The sequence below is a fragment of the Chiroxiphia lanceolata genome, chromosome 9, assembly GCF_009829145.1.
Source record: "Chiroxiphia lanceolata isolate bChiLan1 chromosome 9, bChiLan1.pri, whole genome shotgun sequence".
Lineage (NCBI taxonomy): Eukaryota > Metazoa > Chordata > Aves > Passeriformes > Pipridae > Chiroxiphia > Chiroxiphia lanceolata.
The window spans coordinates 21,711,828-21,736,997 of NC_045645.1; the positions used below are offsets into that span (position 1 = coordinate 21,711,828).

At 37.5% G+C, this 25,170-nt stretch overlaps 1 protein-coding gene across 4 annotated transcripts in view; it reads right to left on the reverse strand.

Annotated features, from left to right (window-relative positions):
- Positions 1-24,872, reverse strand: part of CAMSAP2 (calmodulin regulated spectrin associated protein family member 2) — an 81,396-nt gene extending 56,524 nt beyond the window's left edge. For 3 of the 4 annotated variants that reach the window (XM_032696303.1, XM_032696301.1, XM_032696299.1), the window contains exons 1-2: positions 24,427-24,872; positions 12,721-12,980 (exon numbers count right to left, since the gene is read on the reverse strand). In XM_032696303.1, the coding sequence (XP_032552194.1) occupies positions 12,721-12,980; positions 24,427-24,565 (399 nt within the window). In that variant the 5' untranslated portion in view covers positions 24,566-24,872. The remainder of the gene's footprint in view (positions 1-12,720; positions 12,981-24,426) is intronic. The other variant, XM_032696300.1, reaches the window with a different exon arrangement.
- Positions 24,873-25,170: the final 298 nt, after the last annotated feature.

Below are 25,170 nucleotides of genomic sequence, written 5' to 3' on the forward strand. Positions count from 1 at the left end.
GAAAGAAGTTAAGCTGCTCTATGTCAATGAAGCTTTGTGGACTGAGGAACTGTGAGCTCCAGCCTCTTGAGTAACTTCAGTTCTATTCCCATTCTGACATCACTAAGTCTTCTGAAAGATCCAGTTCCCATTCTAAATCCTCTAATCTCTCACATTCTTCCTCAGACCTACATTCTGAAGGCCTCCTTGAACTATTCTCAGTATGTGCTGGCTCAGGAAGGAAGCTCATCAGAGTCCAGCTATTTGGTCTGCACTTCAGCCTTCCCTTTGTCAAAGGAGTGAATTTGGCTCACTCTCCTCTAGACAAGTAGCTATCTCCAATATGCTTGCAAGAACTTGTACAAGAAAGAATTTGCAAAATAAATAAGCAGAAGATAGATACAGGCCATCCCTAAGTGGAACAAAAGACAAAACCAAAACATCATTTGGCTAGGATTAAACTTGCAAATTCAGATCATATTTTAAATTCTTTTCCAAGAAGATTTGGGAAAGGTACAGAAGCAAGGCAAAGAACTAAAAATCAAACAGCCTTCAGAAAAACTTAAAGGCAAATTTAGCCAGTGGTTATATTGGAAGAATGGTATTTTTCCAGATAAAATAACTACCAGGAAAAAACCCACAACCCATCATCTAAAAGACCACAATTTGGATAAGACAACAGAAGTGACAATACAATTAAGATATATTTTAAAATAATATGAAAGCAGTCTTGTAAGATTTTAATTTAATCATCAAGATGGTAGCTAAGATGAATATTATCTAAAAGTAAATATAAACCAAGAACTTCATACAGGGAAAAAGTGATGTAAGTGGCAGGAGAGACATGCCATTATCACCCCAGTGAACACAGTACCTTCTGAAAGGACACTAAGTGCTGGCAGTCTTTTGTGTTGCTGTCCAAGGTTTCAGCCTTGAAAAGTTGCCTTTTTGCTCATTTCTTCAATGCCTGAGAACAGTCATTGTGTTTAAGGATAAGAAACATCTCAATTCTATTATGAGTTAACATATTGACCTGCAAGCTGATATTAGTAGTATCTTTCACTTTTTATAAAGAAAGTTCTGTCTTCTGGAAAATATATTATTTTTTGATAACCTTTGTATTATCTACAAGTCTGCCAATTTCATGTTTAACCAACATCTTCATCTCAGTCTACAGCAAATAAGGAAAGAAAAAATACCACACTTTTAAAAGTACAGAAGGATTTAAAGAGGAATAATCTGTACACATTGAGCTATTCTTTCTGTAACTCTAAGAACTCTGGGGACATTCCAAAAAATTAGAAGAAATGAAACAATGGATTTTTTTTTGAGAGCCAATAGACAATAAAAATAATTTTAATGTCCCATATCCTTCTTCTAAGCTCATGCAAAATAATTTCAGAGTCAACAAGCAGCTTGATTTGTGCATAAAATTTAAACGTACCAATTAAAACATGAACTAACAGCACATAAGCCGCTTTTTTAATTCATTTATAAATATAACAAATGTGCAAGACTCATTATGAGTGCAAAACATCTAACTTGATACTAATACACTCTGATTAAAGAGACTTTTTAATGTTGGATACATTAAACTGATTTATAGTCCAGTCAACTAAGCTGAAAATGCAACTCTGAGCATAGAATCCGCAATGAATTCAAGAAACACCACACAGATGAATTATCAGCTCACCATCTCTTAGAATTTTTACCAAAGGCCTGGAAGGAAAACTCATCACTGATCAGGTTGAAAGAGAATGCAATACTTGTGGGAAAGGTAGCTAAGAAAGAAGATGAATCAGAGGAGTAATCAGTTCTCCCTTTAAATTTTGGAGGGTAATAAGTGAGTCAAATAAGCTACATGGAAATAGAAGGGCCCATCTCAAATGGGAAAAGAAAAGGCAAGCTACAGTAATCAGAAAGGTATTATCTTCTCTAGTAAAGGAAAGGTTTAAAATTGTTTAAGAAGAGGAACCTAAAACAATTGAGACTACAGTCATATGTATGATAAGAGTATAATTGTGTTAAGTCATTAAGACATTAGATCTTGTTAGAACAAGCAACGCTGTATTATCCTTCTCCTTCCCCACAATCCGTACAAGCCAATAATACCAAGGTACATGTATCCTGTTACATAAGTTCAGTTTCCCTATGTTCTGGGAAAACCAGATAAATTATCCTCTAGCGCTTGGAGGCATATGAATATTTTTGTTATTGAAAGTACACAGTACTTTGGGAGGATTGGGGTTTTTTCCCCAGAGCTTTGACCTGGAAAAATAAGAATTTTCATACATATGCATGTGCTGACTTAATTAGAATTATGAATTGTATTTTCTCTAACAATAAAGAATACAAAAGTGCTGGAAAGTATCTAGGGACACCATAACACCTTATAAGACACTGGAGTAATTTGAGCGACGGCATTGTTCTCTAAATACTATACTAAACCTGAGAGCAAGTTCAGTAAGTAAATTAATTGAAGGGGTCTTTTAGCATCAGGATTTGCTTCTCTCTAGCAGTTCTTTGCTAGCATGTGCACATATTTATTCACCAACTCCATTATTACCATGATGTTTTACTTCCCAACCGCAAAAGTTGAGTTTTCTCTGTATTTCCTCCTGTTGCTGAAGAGAACATAAAAGTAAGAGTTGGAATAATTTCATCCCTTACCTATTAGATACATGTTACCACAAAGAATTCAGCAACTTGGAAGTTATGAGACTTCCCTGACAAAATGATATACTGAACTACATTAATTTACAATACTTCTATGGGCAGTCACAACGTTATTATTTTTTTTCAACCTCACATACACAAACTTGTCTTTACAGTGAACTTCTGAGTATCACTGGGTAGGTTTGGGTTTGCTTTTGGGAGTGGGGAAAGTAAGAAGAGGGGTAAGGAAAAGAAAAAAAGAAAAAACAAAAGAGTAAAATCTTTTCATAATTGTGAACCAAATTTTCTTTCCATCAACATTGCATTCCATTGTTTCCCTTTCATGCATTAGGATGTAACCTGGTATAGTCCTGTATTTCATTCTAACCTCTTTTTTTTAAGTCCACACTTCGAAGTAAATTGAGCTCTGTAAAAAGCTGGCAGCCTACACAAAACAATGCCACAGAAACACACCAGGAGGATTTACAAAACTCTTTCTGTATAATACACCAGGAATATTTTACAAATGTTTATTCCCTCACAGAATGCCCATAAGAAGGGAAATCAAGCACAAGTTGTTTTCCACCAAAGCATGTTTCAGTAATATACGGTTTAATCAGTCACAAAATAATCTTAAAATGACAGAGAAAAGAGCCATAAAAAAGTCTGTATAGGGTTCTTCTGACTGCAGATATGGCAAAAAAACCCCTCATTACCCCCAAATCCCAGAAATTAATTTATAAATTGCAGGTCAGCACCAGTAAAAAGAGAGTAAGGTGATACAAGCTCTGTAACTGAACCTCTGAACAAATGCTGTTGACAAACAGGAAGAAAATGCCACTTGTCTTTTGGTAGCACTTAATTGGCACCTACTGCAGTGGTTTGTTGCCTAAATACCATTGTGCAGTTGGCTTAATATATTAGTATCCTTTAATAATGGAACAGATATCTCAATTTCACATTTAAGAAACATGTCCCTATATAATGAGATTTCGTATTGCATACTATATACATTTCATAATTACATCATGCAAAATTAATCTGATCCAAAATTATATGCTTACCCAATATCTACATATACTCTCTGCTTTTCTTGTCATTTTTCTTCTTTTAGAGGCCATAATATTTTTAACCTGCCACTTCTTTATCAAACCAAACAATTAAAAGAATTTCAGGTATATACAATGTGAAGTGTGTATTAGTTTATAAATACTGACTGCTAGATCTTCTAAATTGTATTCCAAGCATCCAACTTAAGGCTTATAAAAGCTCTTGCCATTTCAGCTTTTGAGCAATGTTATCAGTCTTGACAACTGACTGATTTGGATCCCTGGCTATTGCTACATGATTATATAAATTGTGCTAAAGATAGCTTTTTCCATTGTTCTAAAAATTATTAAGCTGAGGACCTCCTTCTGACATACACTTGACTAATTTTTCCACTGGTCTTACATTTGTAGTTCGGGAAGGCAAAGAAATATACTGGGAGATATCCTTCCTAATGACCTTCTGACAGATGGGGGAAAACTGAAGATATCCTACATATACAGTAGACAGTCAATTTGATAAAGATTACTATTATACTAAATTTGTACCTTAAACTATTTAGCAAGTTTACTGCATTTCCCTAAGTGTCAAACAAAAAGACTAGACATACTACAGAGACCTTATATTTTGTTCATTCAACTTCAGGGGGGAAAAAAATCCCAATGTTAGAATTCCAGAGAGTTTGTAAGAACAAAGATTTTTTTATGATACATCTAGTGTGCCAACAGAGTGTGTTCTCTGCTGATAAAGGCAGGCAGATTGCCAGGATTATATGTGCAGATTAAGAAATGTAGATTCTCAGTGTTCTTTTGTACTCTATTGGAGCAGCTGCTGCATTTTGGGGAGTACAAACTGTATTCCTTCAACAGTCAGTGTGGTTTTGTCCCCTTGTTGCTGTGTGTAGTACTACACAGAGCTGGTAGTGAAGCTCTCCTTATGTTTACATGACAGACCTGCATCTCCTGCTAAAAGCTGCTCACTGTTTTCCATAATAGGAAGAAAGCAGTGCTCTTCAAGGAACTGCCTGCTACAACCATGTAAGATTTTTAGCTTTCCACTATCCAGCACAAGGGTATTAAGAAAGATTTCCTTAGCATAATTCAAACAAACTGACGAAGAAACACCTTCTAGGTAGTCTGTAAAACAATTAATAGCCACATCTTTTCCTAATAGCTCAGTTACTGAACTCCAAAATATACTTAACCCAGCAGAAGTACAACCATTTCTAAACATTTACTTAAATAACCTTTTCACATATTTAAAGAGATACAAAGATACAAACCAGCAGCCAAAAGCTGAACCACACTACTTAGCAGTGCTGTTGAAACAGGAAGAAAATGCTCTTAAACTGTGTTTAACAAAATAGTGTTTCTTTCAAGGTTAATGAAAATACTTCCTGACTTGTTTAGAAAGCGTTTTCTACATGGTATCTGGCATTCTTTATGAACATTAATTCATGACATTTTTCTCCTAATTTAGTCCTCCTTTTAACTGGTTTTCACTTTGTGCTTCAGGAGTGGGGTTTTTTGGTCTGGCTTCCAGGTGGTTGTGTTGGGTTTTTTTAATTAAATCACCACCATCACTCCTTTTTTCTTCACCTCCCTTCTCCCTCCAGGTTAGCAGCACAAGAAGGAACACTAAGAATACAATCAGAAGCTCTTGGTTCAAAATTTTAGTTTGCTCAAGGCAGAAGAATACCAACTATTTTGTTCAGCCTTGACAGCACTCAGTGTTTCCTAATTAGCAAGGAAGTGAACAAGACAGACAACAGTCAATAATAACACATCACTTTATTTTCTCATGAGAGGCATAAGACCTGTCTTTGGGAGGAACTACCTTCTCTTGGGGTTCACTTCATTTCCTGTCATCATTCCAAAAGCAGCAGTTTTATTTAGTAGATCAGATATCTCGATTGGAAGATGTATTGCAATATTCTCCCCTCATTTTAGTGGAAGATTAAACGTAGCTACCACAATTTTACATTAGAAGAAACATGAGAAAATGTACTGCTATTTCAGAACATTTCCTACTACATTCAACTGGCAAAGGTAAACGTAAGGCCAGTTTTGTATTTCATGGTGGTTCTGAGGAGACACTCTCAGCACAATACAAGCAGCACAATTTATTCAATAGTTCTGCACAACTGAAATCAATCCTACAAGAGTTGTTAAAAAGAATGACCAGATTTAGTTATTTCTGTGCAAGGGTTCTTAGTGATACAAATTTGAAATGGCAGCTACAATGCTGGAACTGTGAATAAGACCAAAACCCTGCATAGATTTTTGTACTGAAATTAAGGATGAAGGATTAAAAAAAAAAATAAAAAAAACCCAAAGAATTAAAACTAGAGAAATCATAGAAGTCACTTGTTTTGTTTGTTTGTTTTTTAGCATTAGAGTTGCTGAAAGGACCAGCAAAGCATCCTTTCTCTGTGTTCTTTATAGACAACTTTGGTGCCAGTAGCTCTGCTACCTTCTGCATTAGTTGCCACACCTGATGCACAAGGTGTGCAGACAGTATTCCATGAAAACCCAAAGGATGTTGCAGAGGACTTTGCAGTTATCTATGTCTTCCACGAATTTCTAATATGGATATACAGAAGTAAAACAAACTCTAATATAACTAACACTACTAACCTGTATGATTTGCACACACTAAATTCTAGACAAATATACTGTAGAACACATCCCAAGTCACTGTTTCTATTTACATCATACAGAAAAAAAGCATTTTCTACATACAAGAGAAACATAATTAAAAATGAGCAGCAAGCAAAACAAAATCCCCAGGCTATGAGTCAACATAAGCTTCACGAAAAAAGCTAATAGGACACTAAATTATACGTTAAAATGGTAAGAACAGAATGAACTTTATGGAGAGTCACAGTAACCCAAGTGCAAAGTGGCACCTCGTGCTTGAGGGAGCCTGGTATCTGTGTCTGTGCCATGCTGACTAAAGTGTGATGGTATATTTGACACAGCAAGACCAGCAAAAATACTGGATCGCTGTTTTCAAACAAATGAGAACTTTACCAGGAATGCATGTGAAGAGGTGAGACTAGAAACTGAGCAAAAAATACAGAACATCTAAAGATTACATTATCCCAGCCCAAAACCACAGCAGACTGGTTCTACATGGCACATCAGACTCACTAGACTAAACTCAGGCTCTGTTTCACCACTGTATTTCCTCATTATTTTAATCCTGTGTGAAACACACTACTATCAAAGATGCTCAAATATCACAAGGCAGTTACTCTCAGAATCTGGTGTTTTAACTAACAAATTATAGTATCTATGGGCTCAAGTCAAGTAACTGCAAATTCTTTTAATGTGTCCTCATCTACCAAGTAATTTACAATAGCACGGAATGGAAACTTGTTGCATCATGCCTAATACCAGAAAAAAAAAATTCTTCAGGGCAGAAGCCACATCTTACTTCTTTGTTCTATGAAGTGCTTAGTGCATGTTGTGTTGCTTTACAGAGTTAAAGGAATCCTATAGCATGAAAGAGCAGAGGCTGCAGCATGTAGCTGCAAGGAACCCGGTGAGCTGCTGCAGTCCCTCCTCAAGGAGAAACACTGCTGATGAAAGGCACTGTCATTTCCAATGAATGCAGTCTGTCAGAGACCAAAAGTCTGGACTGCAGGATGAGTTAACCACTTATTGTCTGTTACCTCATCCAGAAAGAGATCCAGATCCTGGCTACAGGTACACACACAACTAGCACTATCAACCCCCTGCCTTCCACACAAGTTTCACTAGCTGTGATTAACTCAGCAAACAGTACTGCACAGCAGAAAAGCAAAACTGGTGCAGAGGTCCCTGGACTCACCTCTACTCCCCTCCCAGGGGATTCACTTCAGTCAGCTCTACTCTAGGCCTGTGAAATGAGTCCCCCTTGGCAAGTGGGCTACCGTTAGGTGTGATCCTGGGGCCCGTCCTGCAGTTTATCTGCTGAAAGAAACTGAGTTTCTGCTCCCTGAAATGTCTCCACATTGCAAACCACAGATGCAGTAACTGGGAGAATTACAGAGATTTGCCTCAAACACGTGCTCCAGATCACTACTAAATAGCTAATACAGGCACACCTAATTACACCTCAGATATAGCCCAGATTCACCAACTGCTACAGAGAAATTATTGCCAGACTTCTTCATAGCAGACATCTTCAAGGGAAGAGGTAATTTGCAGCTAAATGGATAAACAGTTTGGATGACAGCACAATAAGTTTTATATTAAAACCCCGTACACATAAATTGTGTCTCAGAATTAGGGAGGTAGCAATTTTTAATCCTACCAGCTATTATTGACTTATTGCTGGGGTTTTTTGCAGGAGCCTCTCATTCCCTTCCCATCTTGGTTGAAAATTGTAGAATTGTATAAGGATTTAAGTGTTACTTCATTACTGACAGTAGTTCACAAAAATAATTATATATGGGTGTAAGTTTAAAGTAGCTACTCAGCTGGTTGACATCTTTTTTTTTGGCAACAGTACTTTTCCAAATTGAAAGTTCAATTTTTAATAAAAATTATGCTTTTTGACTACATTATGATTAGCATGGTTTTTATACTTTCCTATACTGAAAATATAATACAAAAAATATTTGTATGGCTTATATTCCTGGATATAGTATTTCTACAAAGGGTATTCATTAACCTTCTTCTAGTCACTAAATTTTATTTAAGAACTAAATGCTTTAAAATGCCTTGCAAATTAGTAACTTTTTTGTAGTCAGGTGAAAATATACAATAATCAATATCAATATACAACAGTAAGTGTAGGAAAATGGATTTTTCTCGCGCAAATTTGGCAAAAATCTATAACTTTATTGTATCTGTATACCCTCTAACACAACACTGTTTTTAAACAGGTATTCAAGATTTGACATTATTACTCCTTAAGCTAGAAATTCAGTTAGCTTTGGCCCTGCCACATTAGGGACAGGCAGAGCAGAACAGAAGTCCACTGCTGGGGTAATTATGCAACTTCAGTTTCTCTGCAGAGCATCAGGCAGCAGAGAATCAAGATGCTGATGCTTTATTCCTTTCCTCACATGGCAGAAGTGCATTGCAGGGACTTGAGGGAAGGAACGAAATTCTTAATTCCTCTCTGAATCTGTTTGTTCTTCCCTCCACTTGAGGCAGATTGAAAGAGACCATATGAATACCAAATGACCTGCCTGATTAAATATCAGAATTCTCATAAAATGATTTGGCTTGGAAAATACATTATTCAGTTGATATAAAATTCTTGTCATAATGCAGAAACTTGTCAAAAGCCTCTGACTCATTCTGTAAGAACAGACATGTATGTTTTTAAAATAAATAGATACAATACTTACATGGGAAAAAATATTTAAAAAATCCAAATTGCCTTCCTTTACCTGCCATTTTAAGCTTTAAGTCAGTCTGAGTTATGAAACAAATATGACATTTAAAAAAGATAATCAACAAAAGTTAACCTTGACTTGAACAGTGATCTCTGCCTGTTATAGTTGGAAGCATCAAAACAAAATTATTGCATCATTATCAGAACCATGCTGAATACTTAAGCTGTTTTTGATTTCTATAGCTTGTCAAAATCTCACTATTCCATATGGGAGTGCCTGCTTAAGACAGTGGGTTTTTTCAATTAAATTGGAACTTGCCAACTAAAATAAGAATATTTGCAAAAATTTTGGAACTTAGCTTCCATAAACCTTTTAAACATCCAATAGTTCCCTTTATACTGAACTATAATTTCAAGGAGAAAAATATTCTGGTTCTTGGTTGAATACCTTCAATTCCAAGCTCTAGACTATTTCTGCACTGTTGGAAGTCTAGCATAGTGGAGCCAAGACCAAATAAATTTCAACCACAAGAGTAATAACATGGTATTTGATTCTTTTGCCTCCCTACCAAAAATAAAGACAACAGGATGATCCTTTCAAACACAAAGAGTTAACAAAAACTAACATAGAATTAAGTTTTAATACCTTGCAATACATGGAGAACAAAAACAGAGGTATCGCTGAATAACCTAGCTTTTGGTTTTAACAGAAAGCAAATAGGAGATGTGAATAAACCAAACCTAGAGAAAAGACTAAACAAATCAGACTCCACAGGGACTTCCCTACCCTTACACAGGGGAGGCTTTAATAGATTCCTTTGCTTCTGTTCCTATGTGTTCATTTCATAAATGCCTCTTTCCTAACCACATTCCACCAGGGGAAACTGATTTTTAAAAACACATACATGTAATATACATAAATATACATGTGTGTATACACATACAGGAACACACACAAACACAACAATTTGCAGCCTCTCAAATTAGATACTAATGCAGCCAAGTCAGTCATGACTAACAAGGAAACTGCCATCTATCCTGACCCCAGTGCAAAGAAGCACATCCATTTCCTAGACTTTTCCAAGGAAAGGTGCTTCCTAGAAAAAAGTTCAATCTAAGAAAGAGAGAAGACCAAACTTTGATATGTAAATAGTAAATAGTCATACGTGAAGTCAGTCAACAATCCCCACAGACATCCCTGCACAAACATCCAGTACAAGGAATTCCAACTGAGTTGACCACAACTAAACATATTATAATGCACATGTAAACTTAAAACGTTCCATACTCAAATCTCTTTTCCATAGTTCCATTTTATAATATAACTCATCTCTTTTCAGCTAGAGAAACGCAGTACATCTGAGCAGGTAACAAGAAATATCCCCTAACAAACATCAATATCTCTCCCCTATTCATGGGGAAGACAGGCTAGCAAAAGCTATACTATTTTCTGTTGAATTACTCAAAATTATATTGAACATGGGTTTAATACAATCTGGTCTACTAGAGGAACATATGAGTTAATTATATATGAAAACTTTCTGTTCTACATAATTGAAAAGGAAAAATTATTCCATGCTCTAAAACAGGATATACATTTAACTTTGTAAGACTTGTAGAAACTGTGACATATGGAACACTAGGAAAAGGTACTGGAAGGCAACAAGGGGAAAGACTGTCAATACTGCAACAGCCAGACTGGAAGTTCTCTGCCAACTTTACTAATTGTATAATAAGGAAAAAGGTTGAGGCTTTCCAACTGAAATATAGTGTTGCTGCTAGGACTTGCACAGGAATATGAGCATGGTTTGACAAAGTAAAATTCTTGGGCTTAGAATATTAGTATTGAGACTACAATTTCACAGCCATTTCTTTGGTAGCAGTTATTTTGGTAATGGCTGCATTTTCCCCCAAGGCAGTTGTGTTCCCTCTCATTGCCACAGCCCAGCTGCCTGTGGACTAACTCAGCAGCAGCAGCAGCACACTCACCCATTGCTGGTACTGGAATGGGAACCAGTGCCCTGGGCAGAGCAGGAATCTGGGGATGTCAACTGTTATGATGATATTTGAACAACTACTTGCTGGACCATATTTCAACAACACAGGAAAGAAAGGCACAAACAGCCACACAAGTACAGAGGAAATAAAAAATGGCTACTGAAATGCATTTTGAGCCACATGAATTACTAAATCAAAGATCAGCAGACCCAACTGGATAATACTAACTTTTTTTTTTCTAACTGACAACTCTGAGAAGAGATGGCTGTTACAACTACTCTGGACAGGGATTAAATGAAAATAATTAAATGGGAACAGCATAAATGCAAGTCAGTAACCTTATCTTGCTTCAGAGACAAGAACAGAACTAAGTTCTACAAAACAAACAGTCAGGGAGTTTGTTTTTTAAATGCTTTGACTTCTGGGAACAGTAGAATCAGAATTGTTTAGATTGGAAAAGACCTCTGAGATCATCAAGTCCAACTATTAAGTCCATACTTCAGTATGGCTTATTTGCCATCCACGGCTTCTTTTACAAAAACGCTATTTGTTCTTTGCTGAGCTCACCTTTTTAAAAGGGATATCAAGATTAAAAAAAGAGACTGGCAAAATTTCAAATTATCTGCATTCACTGATCACAGTTTAATCATAAGGAAAGAGTGTCTTGACTAGTCTTATGACTATTGTTCTTCAGATCTTAAGCATTCTATGAGCACGAAAGAATTTTTAAATAAAAAAAAAATTTAAGTGGAGATAACGAATTCAGTCTTTACACCACAGTAACTGAGTACTGCCACTTCTTAAAAAAACATCTGTGCAAACTAAGAGGCCTGATACTTCTTGGCAATGCTGTATGGAATAAATCATTAATTACTAATTAGTAGCTTTCATATCACACCTGTAAAGCCTCTGCAACTTATCACTTGATACCAACTGATCAAACAAGAGAGAGTCTCTAGTTATGTTCTGCCAAATACTTGTTTGTTTTCTTACATGTTAGTAAACACAGGTTGCTAATAAGCTGATAAAACCATAGCTCTATTATTTTTCGCCTTCCTTGTAGCAGCAGCTACAGGTCACTGACCATAAATACTTAAAGTTTATGTAATGAATTCTCTATATTAAATATTAAAAAATAAAGAGGTGAAAAATTTAAATATTTCACTTTAAATATAGTAGCACCTTATTCTATCCTACTGTCATTTGCTAAACAAACATATGTAGCCATCCTTTTTACAGATAATTTTTTATAATTCAGTTCCAAACAAGGAAGGAATGATTCAGGAGCTTAGTAATAGAATCATTCATCAGTTGAACTAATGCTTTAATTACCAGTTCTATAAAGCCAAGACATATTATTAAGTCTCCATGAAAAAATACCATTGCTGTAAGTTTTACATTGACTTAAAGTGATCGTATTGTCAGTACTATATTTAAAAATGTAACACTTGAACTAAGTAGAATGATAGGTGTATTCCAGCATTAATATAAAAGAAATACATCAGTATTTCTGACAGTTGAGAAATACTGACAGCTGAGGAGATTAAAAAAAAACCCCAAACCAAAACAATCATAAACTTCCCAGTGATGAATCACATTTAACTCTTGAGAAAAATGCTTCAACACAATGATGCCTGTTAAAAGATATGTAGGCACTGGGAGTACACAGACAAGGAGAAGAAATGTAACACACAAGCTTTGAACACTCACCATCTGAATTGGTTTTTTGTGAAGATCTCGTTCAGTCACCAACTTTTCTTGGTCAGTGACATAAAGGCCTTTTTGTGCCAGGGCTTGTATAACAGCATCATGACCTAGAAGTGGTTTTGCTGCATCACTCTTGAGAATAAGGCTCCCAGCACGACAGTAGAGCTCAGCAGACAGCAGCAAGTTAACAACAGGTGGTTTAATGTGCTCCTGGTCATACTGGTCTGTGTAAAATGGTTCCCGAAGTTCTTCTGGAACATTTTCTGCAAAGAAAAAGAACTCACTAATCAATATCAGTAAGGACAGACACAGTATTAGGTTTTCTTTTTTTTTAACATGTATGAACTCAAAATTATGTTAACGAAAGCATAGTCAAGGAAAGGCCAGAGTCTTTACCAGGCATTATGATATAAAATACTAGGAAAAATTTCATACAAAGGTAACATTTGAACTATAAATAGCAACTTCAGAAAAATTCAAAGAGCTTCACACTGCCAAGGACACAATAAAAGGCCAACCTGTGGTTTACAGCATCATTACGTGAAATTTCTTGGCTTTGACAAATACATGCCCAAACATTCTCATTTCCTTTGGCATAACATTATATAGGTCAGACATACAAAGACAGAACAACACTCATTTAAACACAAACCCTGGTGTCTATTACAATAACAAAAGGGAACTGAAACATTGTATTTCAGAACAGAATAATTCAGGACAAAAATCAGCCTTCTAGGTTTCATATCTGCAAGACAAATTTGATTACTATACAATCTATTTCAAAGGCCGTGCATCACAGAACGATGACAATCCAGCAGTTAGGCACAGATACATGGATGCTTCACTGAAATTAAAAGAATGGAAAAAGATGAAAAAATACTATCAGTTTCCTTGTGACAAAGTACTGAATTCTTATTTGCCTCGTTGTGTTACTGACTTCTCTTAAAATTGTGGTTTTCCTCCTTTTTCAGTGAGCTGGCTTACCACCCACAGAAAGCTATGCAAGATTCTGTCAAGTTTATGCTAAGATTTTAACCCCAAAATTAGCATTCCAAGACAATCTAACAGTGTTTTCAAATACTGTACATAACACAATACAGGCAGACTACATTTATAATTGTCTACCACAAAAGTAATAATTATAACTTAATTAAATATGGTACTAGATAGAATAAAATTAAATCACAAGTGAAGTGGAAAATAACTTTCACATTTTTAGGCATGCACACTGCAAGATGCTCCATTTTCCTCCCTTAAGAATTTCATTCTCCATTGTTGTGAAATTAGTTAAGCCAACAACACTTATGGGATCAAAAGCATGTGATTCTTTCCCTGAGTCCAAATGGAAAAAGCCTGTTTAATTGCTAGAAGAAAAAATAATTGCGTAGGAAAGCAGTGACGCAACTCTAAGTTCCCATCCCCTTTGCCTTCAACTGGATAAATGGCTAAACAGCCAAGGTTTGAAGCAGAGGCTGAAGTAAACAGACCAGGAAGGGTGGAGCACAAGAGAGAGAGAAAAAACAGAACATGCCATCACAAGATAATGACAGATTATCTTCTTCCTCATACATATTCTATTGCAGTTCATGGGCTTCCATTATGGGTTTTGGAAAGTGCCAGCTGCCTTCTAGTTGTGAAAGAAGATACACCTTATAGAGTGCAGAGAGTGAAAGAAATTTTAACACACACTTTAAATGTCATAAGGAGGGTGTGAAAAGGGTAAGCTATTGGTGCTTCTTTTGCCGATTCAAGTGAAAGAGAGGTATAGTTTATAATTTGTTTAAACCATGAGCCTAAATTTGGCAAGAAAACTGACAGCTCTGCTTTAGACCATAGACCAAAATAACTGTCAGCATAGCTATTTTGCCCTTTAAAACACAAATCTAATGTCTAACAACATTACTTTTTAACAAGATAAAACTGCTAACAAAAATATCTACCAGTTTCAGGAGACGATATTGCAAACTTCTCTTCCCAACCTCACACACTGACTCTATGGGACTTGGAGTCATCCAGTCCTACAAAAAGCACTTGTACTTATGGAACTCTGAGCTGCCAGGTAGCGGCTCCCCAGGTATTGTTTTCATCTATCTCAGTTCTACCTGACCTTCTTTCTTTTCCCTGTTTGTCCATACGTTGTCTATTTAAATATTAAGCTTATTATTTCTAAAGTCCCTCACGCTCCATCTCCACCTCAGTATCAGAAGCACAGTCCTGATTATTGGGACTTTATCCTTTACAGTTCCAAATGCCAATTTTTAGAACATCTTTATGCTATTTCCTCAGGCTAGAGAGGATTAGAAAACAGCAGATTTTGCTTTTGGAAAATAGAAAAAACACACAGTGAAAAACCCCAACCCAAACAAACAAATAAAAACCCAAAACAAAACCAGCACACCCCCTTTTTGAAGTAGATGAGAAGTTTGATGGGAGCAGGGGAAAACAGGGAGCAACAGAGAAAGCCATTGATAATTTCTTCTTCTTTCCCATATAAAAACAACACCTCTTGAGGCAGGAGTAGTTAGCTACACACAAATAGAAATCACATACTCTGGGGTTCAGATTCACTGAAGACAACACAGATTTCAAGTCTGAAAATTTGAGCCCAAAGAAAAATTTCAAGACAGGAAATACTAAACCCATCACCCCTAATTCTCATCTTCTGTATCACCAAAACAGATTCTAAAGTGACAAGATTAAGATGTAATAAATGCATTTATCATGAAAAAATTATATCCACTACTGGGATTTAGTAATTAAAGACTCAATACACTAATAAATAGATAAATAAATAAAATTAAAAAAAAATATCAACATTAGCACTAGCAAAGGCAAATAGAACTATTTATAAATGTTATTTCTTCTTCTGAAAAATACAGAAAAAAGACAAAATGAGATGTATGCCATTCCTTTTACATCAATGGTGTTCACAAAAATAGATCCAGAACAGAAACTTACTGGTGTTCACAAAAATAAAAGCGGAAAAGAAATTTAGCAGAAAAATAGAGTACAGAAACAAGAGGCTAGGAAGAGAGACTGTGGCTACAGACATATTCTGAATGTATAGAAACATGTGACAGCACACAAACAAGGAATCCCTGCTGCAACAAGATCAGAAGTCTACAAAAATTCCTGTCAGAGTTCCCTCCACACACAGACAGTAACACGGGCACTTTGCCCCACTTCATAATGCATATCGAACTGTTTGATATCAGAATAGCTCTTGATAGTAGAGTCAAACTGTGTTCCCATGTTAGGTTTTTGTTTAAAAAAAAAAAAAAATAAAGCCCAGCAGATAAGTAACAGACAGAGAAAACTCTCCTATCTCAAGTAGGAGTCCTTCCAGAATTGGCATGTGCTGCCTGTGAAGTCCCGTGGAAGGGAATTTCAAGGCTACGTCCAGTTCTCAGCAGATTACCAGAACAATCAGCAGGGTCAAAAGCCTTTATTAACAATTCTGGCAGGACTGGAGATTGTTAAACGGGTTCTGTTAGAGAGAGAGAAGAACCTTAACCCTAATCCCCAATATGTGCCCTTTACCATTCCCTTTCCTTTGCCCAACTGACAGGAGAAGTCTTTCAAGATTAACCTCGGAGGTAAATCACCAGTTTTAAAATAAATACCTTGTTGCACATACTGCCATAAAGTAGCATCTGACCTTGAAATCTGTGGTTATTAGAGAGGTATATTGGAGACACCAAGTTCAGGGACTTGAACACATGAAATACAGATGAGCCATGGGGAACTGGGTGTATTTTGAGAGAGGTGGTGGAGGATTCACCTGCAGTCTTCCAGCACCCAACAGGCAGGTTTTGGAAACATGGACTTGGACTGTGCAGTGAAGTGCTAAAAGGCAGTGGTCACAAGCTGACACAAGGAATAAAGTTCTTCAAAGAGAGACCACCAGAGCAGAGGCACAGGTTGCCTGGGAAGACAGCTGTGAAACTACTATCCACAGGGACTTTCAAAACTGTGGACAAGGCCCTGAGAGACCTCTTCTAATTTTGAGGCTGTTTTTTCTTGGACAAGGAGACTAAACTAGATGATCACCCTATTTTTTTTTTTTTAAATTGTGAACAGGACCACAAATTGCAATTTTGGAAATAATTTTGATATTTTGAATTTTTTAAATACTGAAATGTGAAGAGAATAGTTGAGTCTAATGGACAAGTTCAACACATAGGGAAAATAACGAAAAGGAAATATCACATTAGCCCAAAACAGTAGCACAAATTTAATCAGGCTAACTTCCAAAAAGTATTCAACACATCTTCAGATAATTTTTCATAAACTGTAATGGAATCATAGGTCCTGCAGATGTCCTCTTTAGAGAACAAAAAATAAAATAAATAAATAAATTAATTAAAGGGCTTATTCCAAGCTTTAAAGCAAACAAGGGATTATTATTTCTCCCTGTTGTGCTTTAACCCCAGCTGCAACTAAGAGGCCCAGCAACTTGCTCTTTCCCCTCCTCTCCCTGGTGGCATGGGAGGATAGGGAGAAGTATTGGAAAAAAGTAAATCCTGTGAGCTAAGAACAATTCAATAATTGAAATAAAGTAAAATATTGTAACAACAACAATAATAATAATAATGAAATGGAAAAAGGTAGGCTGCTGCCTACCCCCAAGCCAGCCAACTCCCCCAGTTTATACTGAACAGGACGATCCATGCTTTGGAATATCCCTTTGGCCAGTTCAGGGCAGCTGTCCTGGCCATGCTCCCTGCCAGATTCTTGTGCACCTTCTCACTGGCAGAGCGGGACACTGAGAAGTCCTTGACTGAGAGTAAGCACTGCTGAGCAACAACTGAAACATTGGTGTGTTATCAGCAGTATTGTCCCACTGAATCCAAAACACAGCACTGTGCCAGCCACCAGGAAGAAAATTAACTCTATTGCAGACAAAATCAGAACACTTCCCACTATGAGAAAGAAATGCAACTTAATTTCCCATTTAGACAGACCATTTTAAAGGGCAGGAATCATCTAAAAATTATTCATGGATTTATATAAACAAAACTCTGTTCAGATAAGTGTGAATTACTCCTTGGAAGACTTTACTTTTTGGTTTGTTGAATCAGTCTGCCACTTAGACAGTTCTTGGCTAGCAGGCAGTAGGTGTACTTCTGCCTGGGGCAAGTATCTGAAAGGTCAAACTCTATAAATTTATGGCAGACTCAGTTTCAGTATAACCATTCTTAACTCTGCTAAGCTGAACTTGAGAGATTCTTGGATTTACCATCACAGAAGTACAAGGAATAAACAGACTCAATCTCCTGCCTCTAGATGACACAAAAATAGACCACTATCGAGTGCTTCAACAGCTGTTCTGTACTTATAAGGGATTCCTTATTAAAAACAACAACAAACCCAGAAAACCAAAAACCAAACAACAAAACAACAACAACAAACTCAAAACATCTAAGGAAGAAATACACACAGGTTTTACCCTCATAGCCTAATCAGACTTCAGTTGTTTTCGAACACTGAGAATCACATAAGAAATGCTCTACTGGGTCACACTAATTGTCTGTCCCATCCAACATTCTGTCTTCGGTAGCACAACAGGAAGCATTCCTCACAAAACCTACAGAACGTGTCTAGGACTGGCATTTCTTATTAAAATGGGAAGATTAGCATCTACCTTACTAAAACTTGTTTATTGATTCAGGTTTAAATAAACAAAAGAATGACTTAGAATTAACCTTAGTAATAAGAGGATCAATTCTTATTAACATAAATGCCTTCAGAACTTATTTTTGGGAGAGGTGAGTTATGAGAAAGGTAAAGATAATAGTTTAATTATAATCCTATCTCACCCAGGCAGCATCCTGATGACTGTTATAGACAAGTTATGATTTAAATAGCCTATCATGGCTATTTAAATATGGCAATAGACTGTTTCAGAAATCTGAAGAAAAATGCTTATTTCTTGAACTATTACTAGACTTTGTAAAGCCAAGGAAAACTTTTTACCCATCATAACTAGATAGACTTGGACAGACATCTGCTTTGGTATCTGGTTTAGAGGTTCTCTTAGTTTAAGACTGCTTCTAATTGAATAAAACATGTAGGAAACAGCTAGAACTATACAACTCTTACATTGGCAATTAGATTTCAACACTACATTTCAACTCCGTAGGAGAAAGGTTTATTATTACCACCTGACCAGTAACAATGTATTGTCCAAGGGGATGAAAAAAGAAAAAGAGGCGGGAAGGAAGAACTCGCTCTGCTTTTCTTATGGAGTCTTGAATGTTTTTCACCCCCACCATTTTCCAGAATGACCAGCAAAAACACTCATTCAGAGCCCCGGGTTTAGCAGAGCAAGTAGTTAAAAGTTATTGATTTCAGGAGTGGAATTGTACCCAGATACGCTCATTAAAATCCTCCAGCTAGTTGTAGGATGGAAGTGACATAATATCTCATATTGGGAATGTGATACGTTCCTGATCAATAGCGTATCAATACTCTTCAAGTTTGAATGCGAGCCACCTTTAAAGATGGAGTCACTAAAGTAACCCAATACATTACCCTAAATCATGGGGGAAGGGGAGGAAGCTAAAATATATCTGCAGTAGTAACTGCAGGGATGGTCAAAAAATATAAAGAGAAACCAGGTACAAGTAGAAGAAATATATTTCATCTCATCACCTGACATCGATGAGCCCTTGGCTACAGTCTCTCGGTCAGCTCTATTACATTCTGCAGACAAGCCCTTAAAATTGGAAAGGCAAATAGGCTCAAAACAGGCTCACTGGCATGAAGTCATTGAAAGAACAGATTCTAAACTACCTCCTCCAAGGGAGGTACATCGTGTACTAAGAATTCTGCAACTGTTACTTACTAACCACCTCCTGCACGTTTGTACACGCACAGTGTACAACTTCAGGTGACTCTGCTGAGCCTAACAGGTCCACAAGCTCATACCATGTTATGTATTTACTTTAAGTGATCTACAGTCCAACTATGTTTCAAGTGTATTCTACAGAAAGGAGCAATACAATTACCTTCTAAGTAGAACATCCCAGTAGATTATTAGTCTAATCAACTGATTTTAGTAGGACTGACTGAAGTTTCAATCTGACAGCAACTATTTTAGAAGTGTGATGGAATCTAATAAAAAAATTTCTCTCAAGAATCTCAAACATCTTCTTTTGTACTCCAAACCCTTCTACAGGGTTTTGCTTGCTGCCACACTGAATAAAAGTAAAGAAATTAGGTCTGCTAGAAAAAGATTAAGATGTGTTCTGGCCTGCAACACCCAACGTAACAGATGAGAGTATTTAGCTACAATTTGTTTCTGTCAGATACACAGTGTTCGTTTCCTCCCTTCATGGTTCTACTGGCAACATGTGCAAATGGCAGTAAGTAGCCACATACGAATTCTGAAAATGTTAATCATCAGGAGAGAGCTATTTTTAAGTTTCTTGGGTAACATTCAGTTGCAGATGATGCAATTTGTAATCTATTGCTTTGAACACATATAAAGCATAAATTTAATGTTAAAAGGTAGATAGCCTATTCTATTTTGATTGCAGAAAACACAACACTGTTTAAGACAAGTACTCAGACTTGTGCAGCTTTTATTTAGTTTTTAGTTTATTCTGGTAAAACAAAAAAATCTCATGCTAACCAGTGAAATTTCTACTGTAGCAGGATAATATATTGTATGGATAGCACAGCAAAAGATTTAACTTGACTTTAAAACTGTTCCCATAATTGTCTTAGAGTCATACACAGAGATATTCTTAACTTAGTAACTAAAAATTGGATGAAAAGCTGTCTGAAAAACTATTTTCTGAGAGTACATAAAAGTCCCCTACCAAATAGGAAGAACATGTTCAAGAATTCATCTCTTTCTTCACACTAGACAAGGTTCTAGAGAAGTGATTCCAAGCTACAAAAGCATTGGAAGCACTTTGGAGGACAAAATTATAATTGAAGATAATTTTGATAAGTGGAAGAAGTGGTTTGAAAATAGGGTGTAGTTATGTAAGTATAGCTGCAAAGCAGGAACCTACAACAGTACAATTACAAGATGGGAACAACTGAGTAGGCAGCAGTTCTGCAGTGAAAGATACAGAGCTACAGTGAATCACAGACTGGATGAGTCAACAATTCTAGGCTGATGCAAAAATGACAAACATCATATTTTAGTGAATAAACGAGAGTATTATAGATTGGAAAGATGAAGTAATTTTACAAATTTATCTTGTACTGGCAATGGTTTAGCTGGACTGTTAGATGTAGATTTAAGGACAGAACTCATGCAAACCAACCACAGAAAAAATACTTGAACAAACAAAAAACCAAAAAACAACCCCCCCCCCCCCAAAAAACCCACCAATACACAGGGAGCAAAAAAGTTTGACTTACAGAAAAGAAAAAAGTCTGTTTTGTCTAAACAACACAACAGAGAGGAGACACTGCTTTTATTCTAAAAGATACGGTGGCCCCCATTCTCACACACACCAGGAAGAGGTTATTGGGTTCAAAGTGTAGCAAGACACATCAAGATTATGTTCAAACATCTAGAGATAAATAACGTTCAAATTGACTAGCAGTCACACTGTGGAATCTCTATAATTAGAGATTTTCAAAAAACAGGCTAAACAAACATCTGTCAGGAACGATGTATATTTAGCTCAGCCTGTCTTTAGGATGGTGGATGGACAACAAATTTTCCAGGCACATTTTCTATGACTATAGTAGAGTGAGAAAGCAAAAACATCACATTTCAAAATAATGAAAGCCAATTCTGTTTTAGGAAAAGGGCACAGAGTATCACAACATCGAGACCTTTTCAACCTACTCCTACAAAATAGGTCCTTTTATTCTTCTAAGTTGAAGAATATAACTGTATAATGTCTATACAGTTCAACCAGTTCTTTGCAAAGCAGTTTTTCTGTACTGAAATGGTTAACTCCCAGCATTGGAAGTCAAGGCTAAAATTAAGTGTTTGCAGATTTAATTTCTAAGATCAAACACTCCTCCTGTAATGCTTCACACTTTTTGTGAATTCCCTCCCCCTTCAGTTACTGCAAGTCCTGTCTCTTAAACAATTTGGTTATTACAAAACATTTAAACTGACATGTCCTAATACTGATACATTGTCTGCAGCAAAACACCAAGACACAAAACCTTCCACTCCCTCAAGTCTTAAATATGAATTCTGTCTTCAGTTAGTGTTCCTTAAAAAATTCTTCATACAAGAAGCCTTCAAAATGACTGTTATTATACTTACTCTCTTAAGGCATCTCACTAATAAGACAGCTTGTTTTGACCTGCTTGTGTTGTAGGCCAAACTCTATACTTGTAGCTTCACCAAGAACAATAGCAATAAACAATTTGTCTCTCAGGTTTTGCTCATGGGTATCAATCAAACACCAAAAGTCACTGGTAAATGCTAATAAACAGTACCTATTTCAAAGTCTTTTTTCACATCATGTAGCCAAGCTGTAGCCACAATTTTGATTGTATTAAAATATGTTTTTAAAATATGCACGTGAAAGACATGCCCTGAAAGATGTGCCCATTTGATTCATAAAGATTTAGATTTCTTCAATGGATACGTGATTGTAACAACTTATGCTTTTCATTACTCAAAGCTAATGGCACTACTTTGTTTCAGAAAGGGTAGAGGAAAAAAAAACCTTCATTTCCCCTGCCCACTTAAGGAATGCCAACATTTTAGGGATAAAAGAAGAAATAAAATGTGGCATCTATAAATACACTAATCTTCCTTTGTATTTCCCTTGTACAAATGTATATAGCAATAGGTAAAAGACATGACTGAGGTTGTGATCTATTCCCAAGAACTAAAATAATTTAGCAAACCCAAACTTCCTTCCTTCTTGGAAAAGGTGAAGGTCAGTTCTTCTATTTCACTCCAAGTATAAAGGAAGCGTCTGTACTGCAGACATGCAAATCCTGTATACTGTTTTTCCCTACATTAGCCACAAACTCTTCTTTGAGGTTTCTAGTTATATTAACCCCAGTAGAAGATCTGAGAGCAGAAACACTACAATTGTGTATGTTTACCTCTCTTCCTACTATTACATTATTGCAGTATTTAGAAAGCAGATGGAGCAATTATCTCCTCTAATCATGTTCCATTTGTGCATCTCAGAACAACCCCAATAATGAAGAGAAAGAGTAAAGGGATTTGTTTTGGATCACACTTTTTACTGCAAGTGGCTTTACACATCCAACAGAAACTCAACCCGTACAAACTAAGACATTTCAGCCATAGGTTGAGAATCTGCCAAACTCCAGTAGAAAAAGGTTTTCTGGTTAGAATGCTGGGTTATATAATTGCACAAGCATTGTACATTCAGAATCCCATGAGCAGAGCCAAAAGAACCAAGCTACCTGAAAATACAACGATCTCTAAAAATGTTGAATTAAGTACTTCCAAGAATTTCTACTACTATTTTACCTCTCATGTCTGCATAGGTAATAAAGCCATATATAAAAACATTACACACTTGCCCAGATTTCCCAAAGAAAAGTAAGCAGAGTTTATTGACAAATCTTTATATGGAAACAGTATTTTGATCTCTTTTTCTTTCTAAGGTGATGAACATGCACTTCATTTCAGCAGCTCCTGCACTTACTTCACTACATTCAAGTACTTTAAAAGTGGCTTTTTGGAAGCACCACATCAAGTCAAATATCACCAGTTCCCAGAGGCATCATAAAAGGTATGCTTTTAACCCTGTCCAAACACATAACAAAGCCCTGGCTCTAAACATAAAAGGTGCAAAATTCCAGAAGGATAAATCTTTTCTTGTTATTCTACACAAAAAAAAAAGAAAGGGTAAAAATATTGACTGTTAATATCTAACTCACCTTTCAAAAAAACCCATTATTTTTAATCCACAGAAAATTCAGTGATTAATATACTACAGCTATACAAAAAAAACCACCCCCAAAAAAAGGCAGCAAAAAAAGCAGCTTGGTAAATTTTCAAAATGCTTCCCTTAGAAGACCTCTGCAAGTCTGGTATTCCTCAGGGCCCAACAATATTTCAGGCACAGAATAATAGGTCTGGTATTCCTCAAGGCCCAGGTTTTCAAAGACATAGCACTGATGCCTTTTGGAGGCAATACAATCAATTCCACTTACACTTACAGACAAGGAGAGCCTTCTGTATTGTGCAGGCCAAAACCTGGCATTAAGTGCTCTTTTTCCTGAAACCATTCTTTTTGGTTAACCACTCAAATGGCTACAGGCTACTGTCACACATGTCAAAACTAACAGCATGCATCCATTTCCATTGCTAGCCCACAATTCAGCTCCTAAATGATATTAGGAAAAAATTTCAAGACGACAGACAAACGTGGACTGCTCGTGATTTTTCGCATTCTAGAAGTGTGACACGGGTAATAAATAAAATACGATTTACAGAGTTCGATTCCTCAAAGAAGATTGTATTAGCGCCAATACACAAAAAATACTCGCTAATGGAAATAGTGGGACGACTCCAAAAAGACTACGGGTAATTAAAGAAAAACAAAAGAAAACCAAAAAAAACCCGGCAAAATGTAAGGGATCTTAATGATATGGGAACAGACCGAAACCATTTCTCACACATCTCCTACCCCCCCTTCCCAGCTCCTCGGGGAAGGGCTCGCACGTCCTCAGTAGCGAAGCAACCAAGCAGGAACCAGCATCAAAGAAAGGGAAGAAGGAGACGCCACCTACCTGTCCCAAAGGCTTTGGCCACCAGCCAGGCCAGATTACAGGCGATTTTCGCTCGGGAGAAATCATAATGGTCAAAGGGTTTGATGGCAGGAACAATGAAAGTCTTCCTCATCTCCTTGGCGTCTGCGGCATCCCCCATCTTCTCACAGGACCCCCAGCAATTCGGAACTTACATGGTTGTTCCTCCTCCTCCTCCCGCGGCCGGGAGAGCGGGCTGTAAATACGCCGGCAGCAGCTGAGGGCAGCGCCGGACCCAGCTGTCCGTAAAGGGCTAACGCCGCCTCCCGCCTTCCTCTGCACAGGAATGTAGCCGAGCCCGAGTGTCCTCTTCTTCCTCCTCCTCCTCCTCGCTCTTTGTCTCAATTCACTCGCGCCGCCGTCCCCCCGCCTCTGAGAAAATGCCCCCGGCGGCCCCGGCCCCGCGTTCCCTGGGGACGCCCCGCGGCCAGGGCTGGGAGCCCCGCACGGCCGCCAGCCCCCCGGCCCGGGCCGGGAGCCGCCGGCAGGGCCCCCGCCGCCGCCGCAGGCCGGGACGCGGCCCTTCCCGGCGCCGGGATGTCAAAACGCCGGGGACCGGCCCCAAAACGCCGCGCAGCCCCGCTCCGCTCCGCAACCGCGCCAGCGGCGCCTGTGCGGGCCGGGAGCAGTGCGGGCTCCCCCGGCGCTGCCCGGCGGCCCCGGCGCCCCCCGGCCCCGCTCCCGCCCGGCGCTGCCGCTGCGGCTCCACACCCGCGGCTGCCGCAC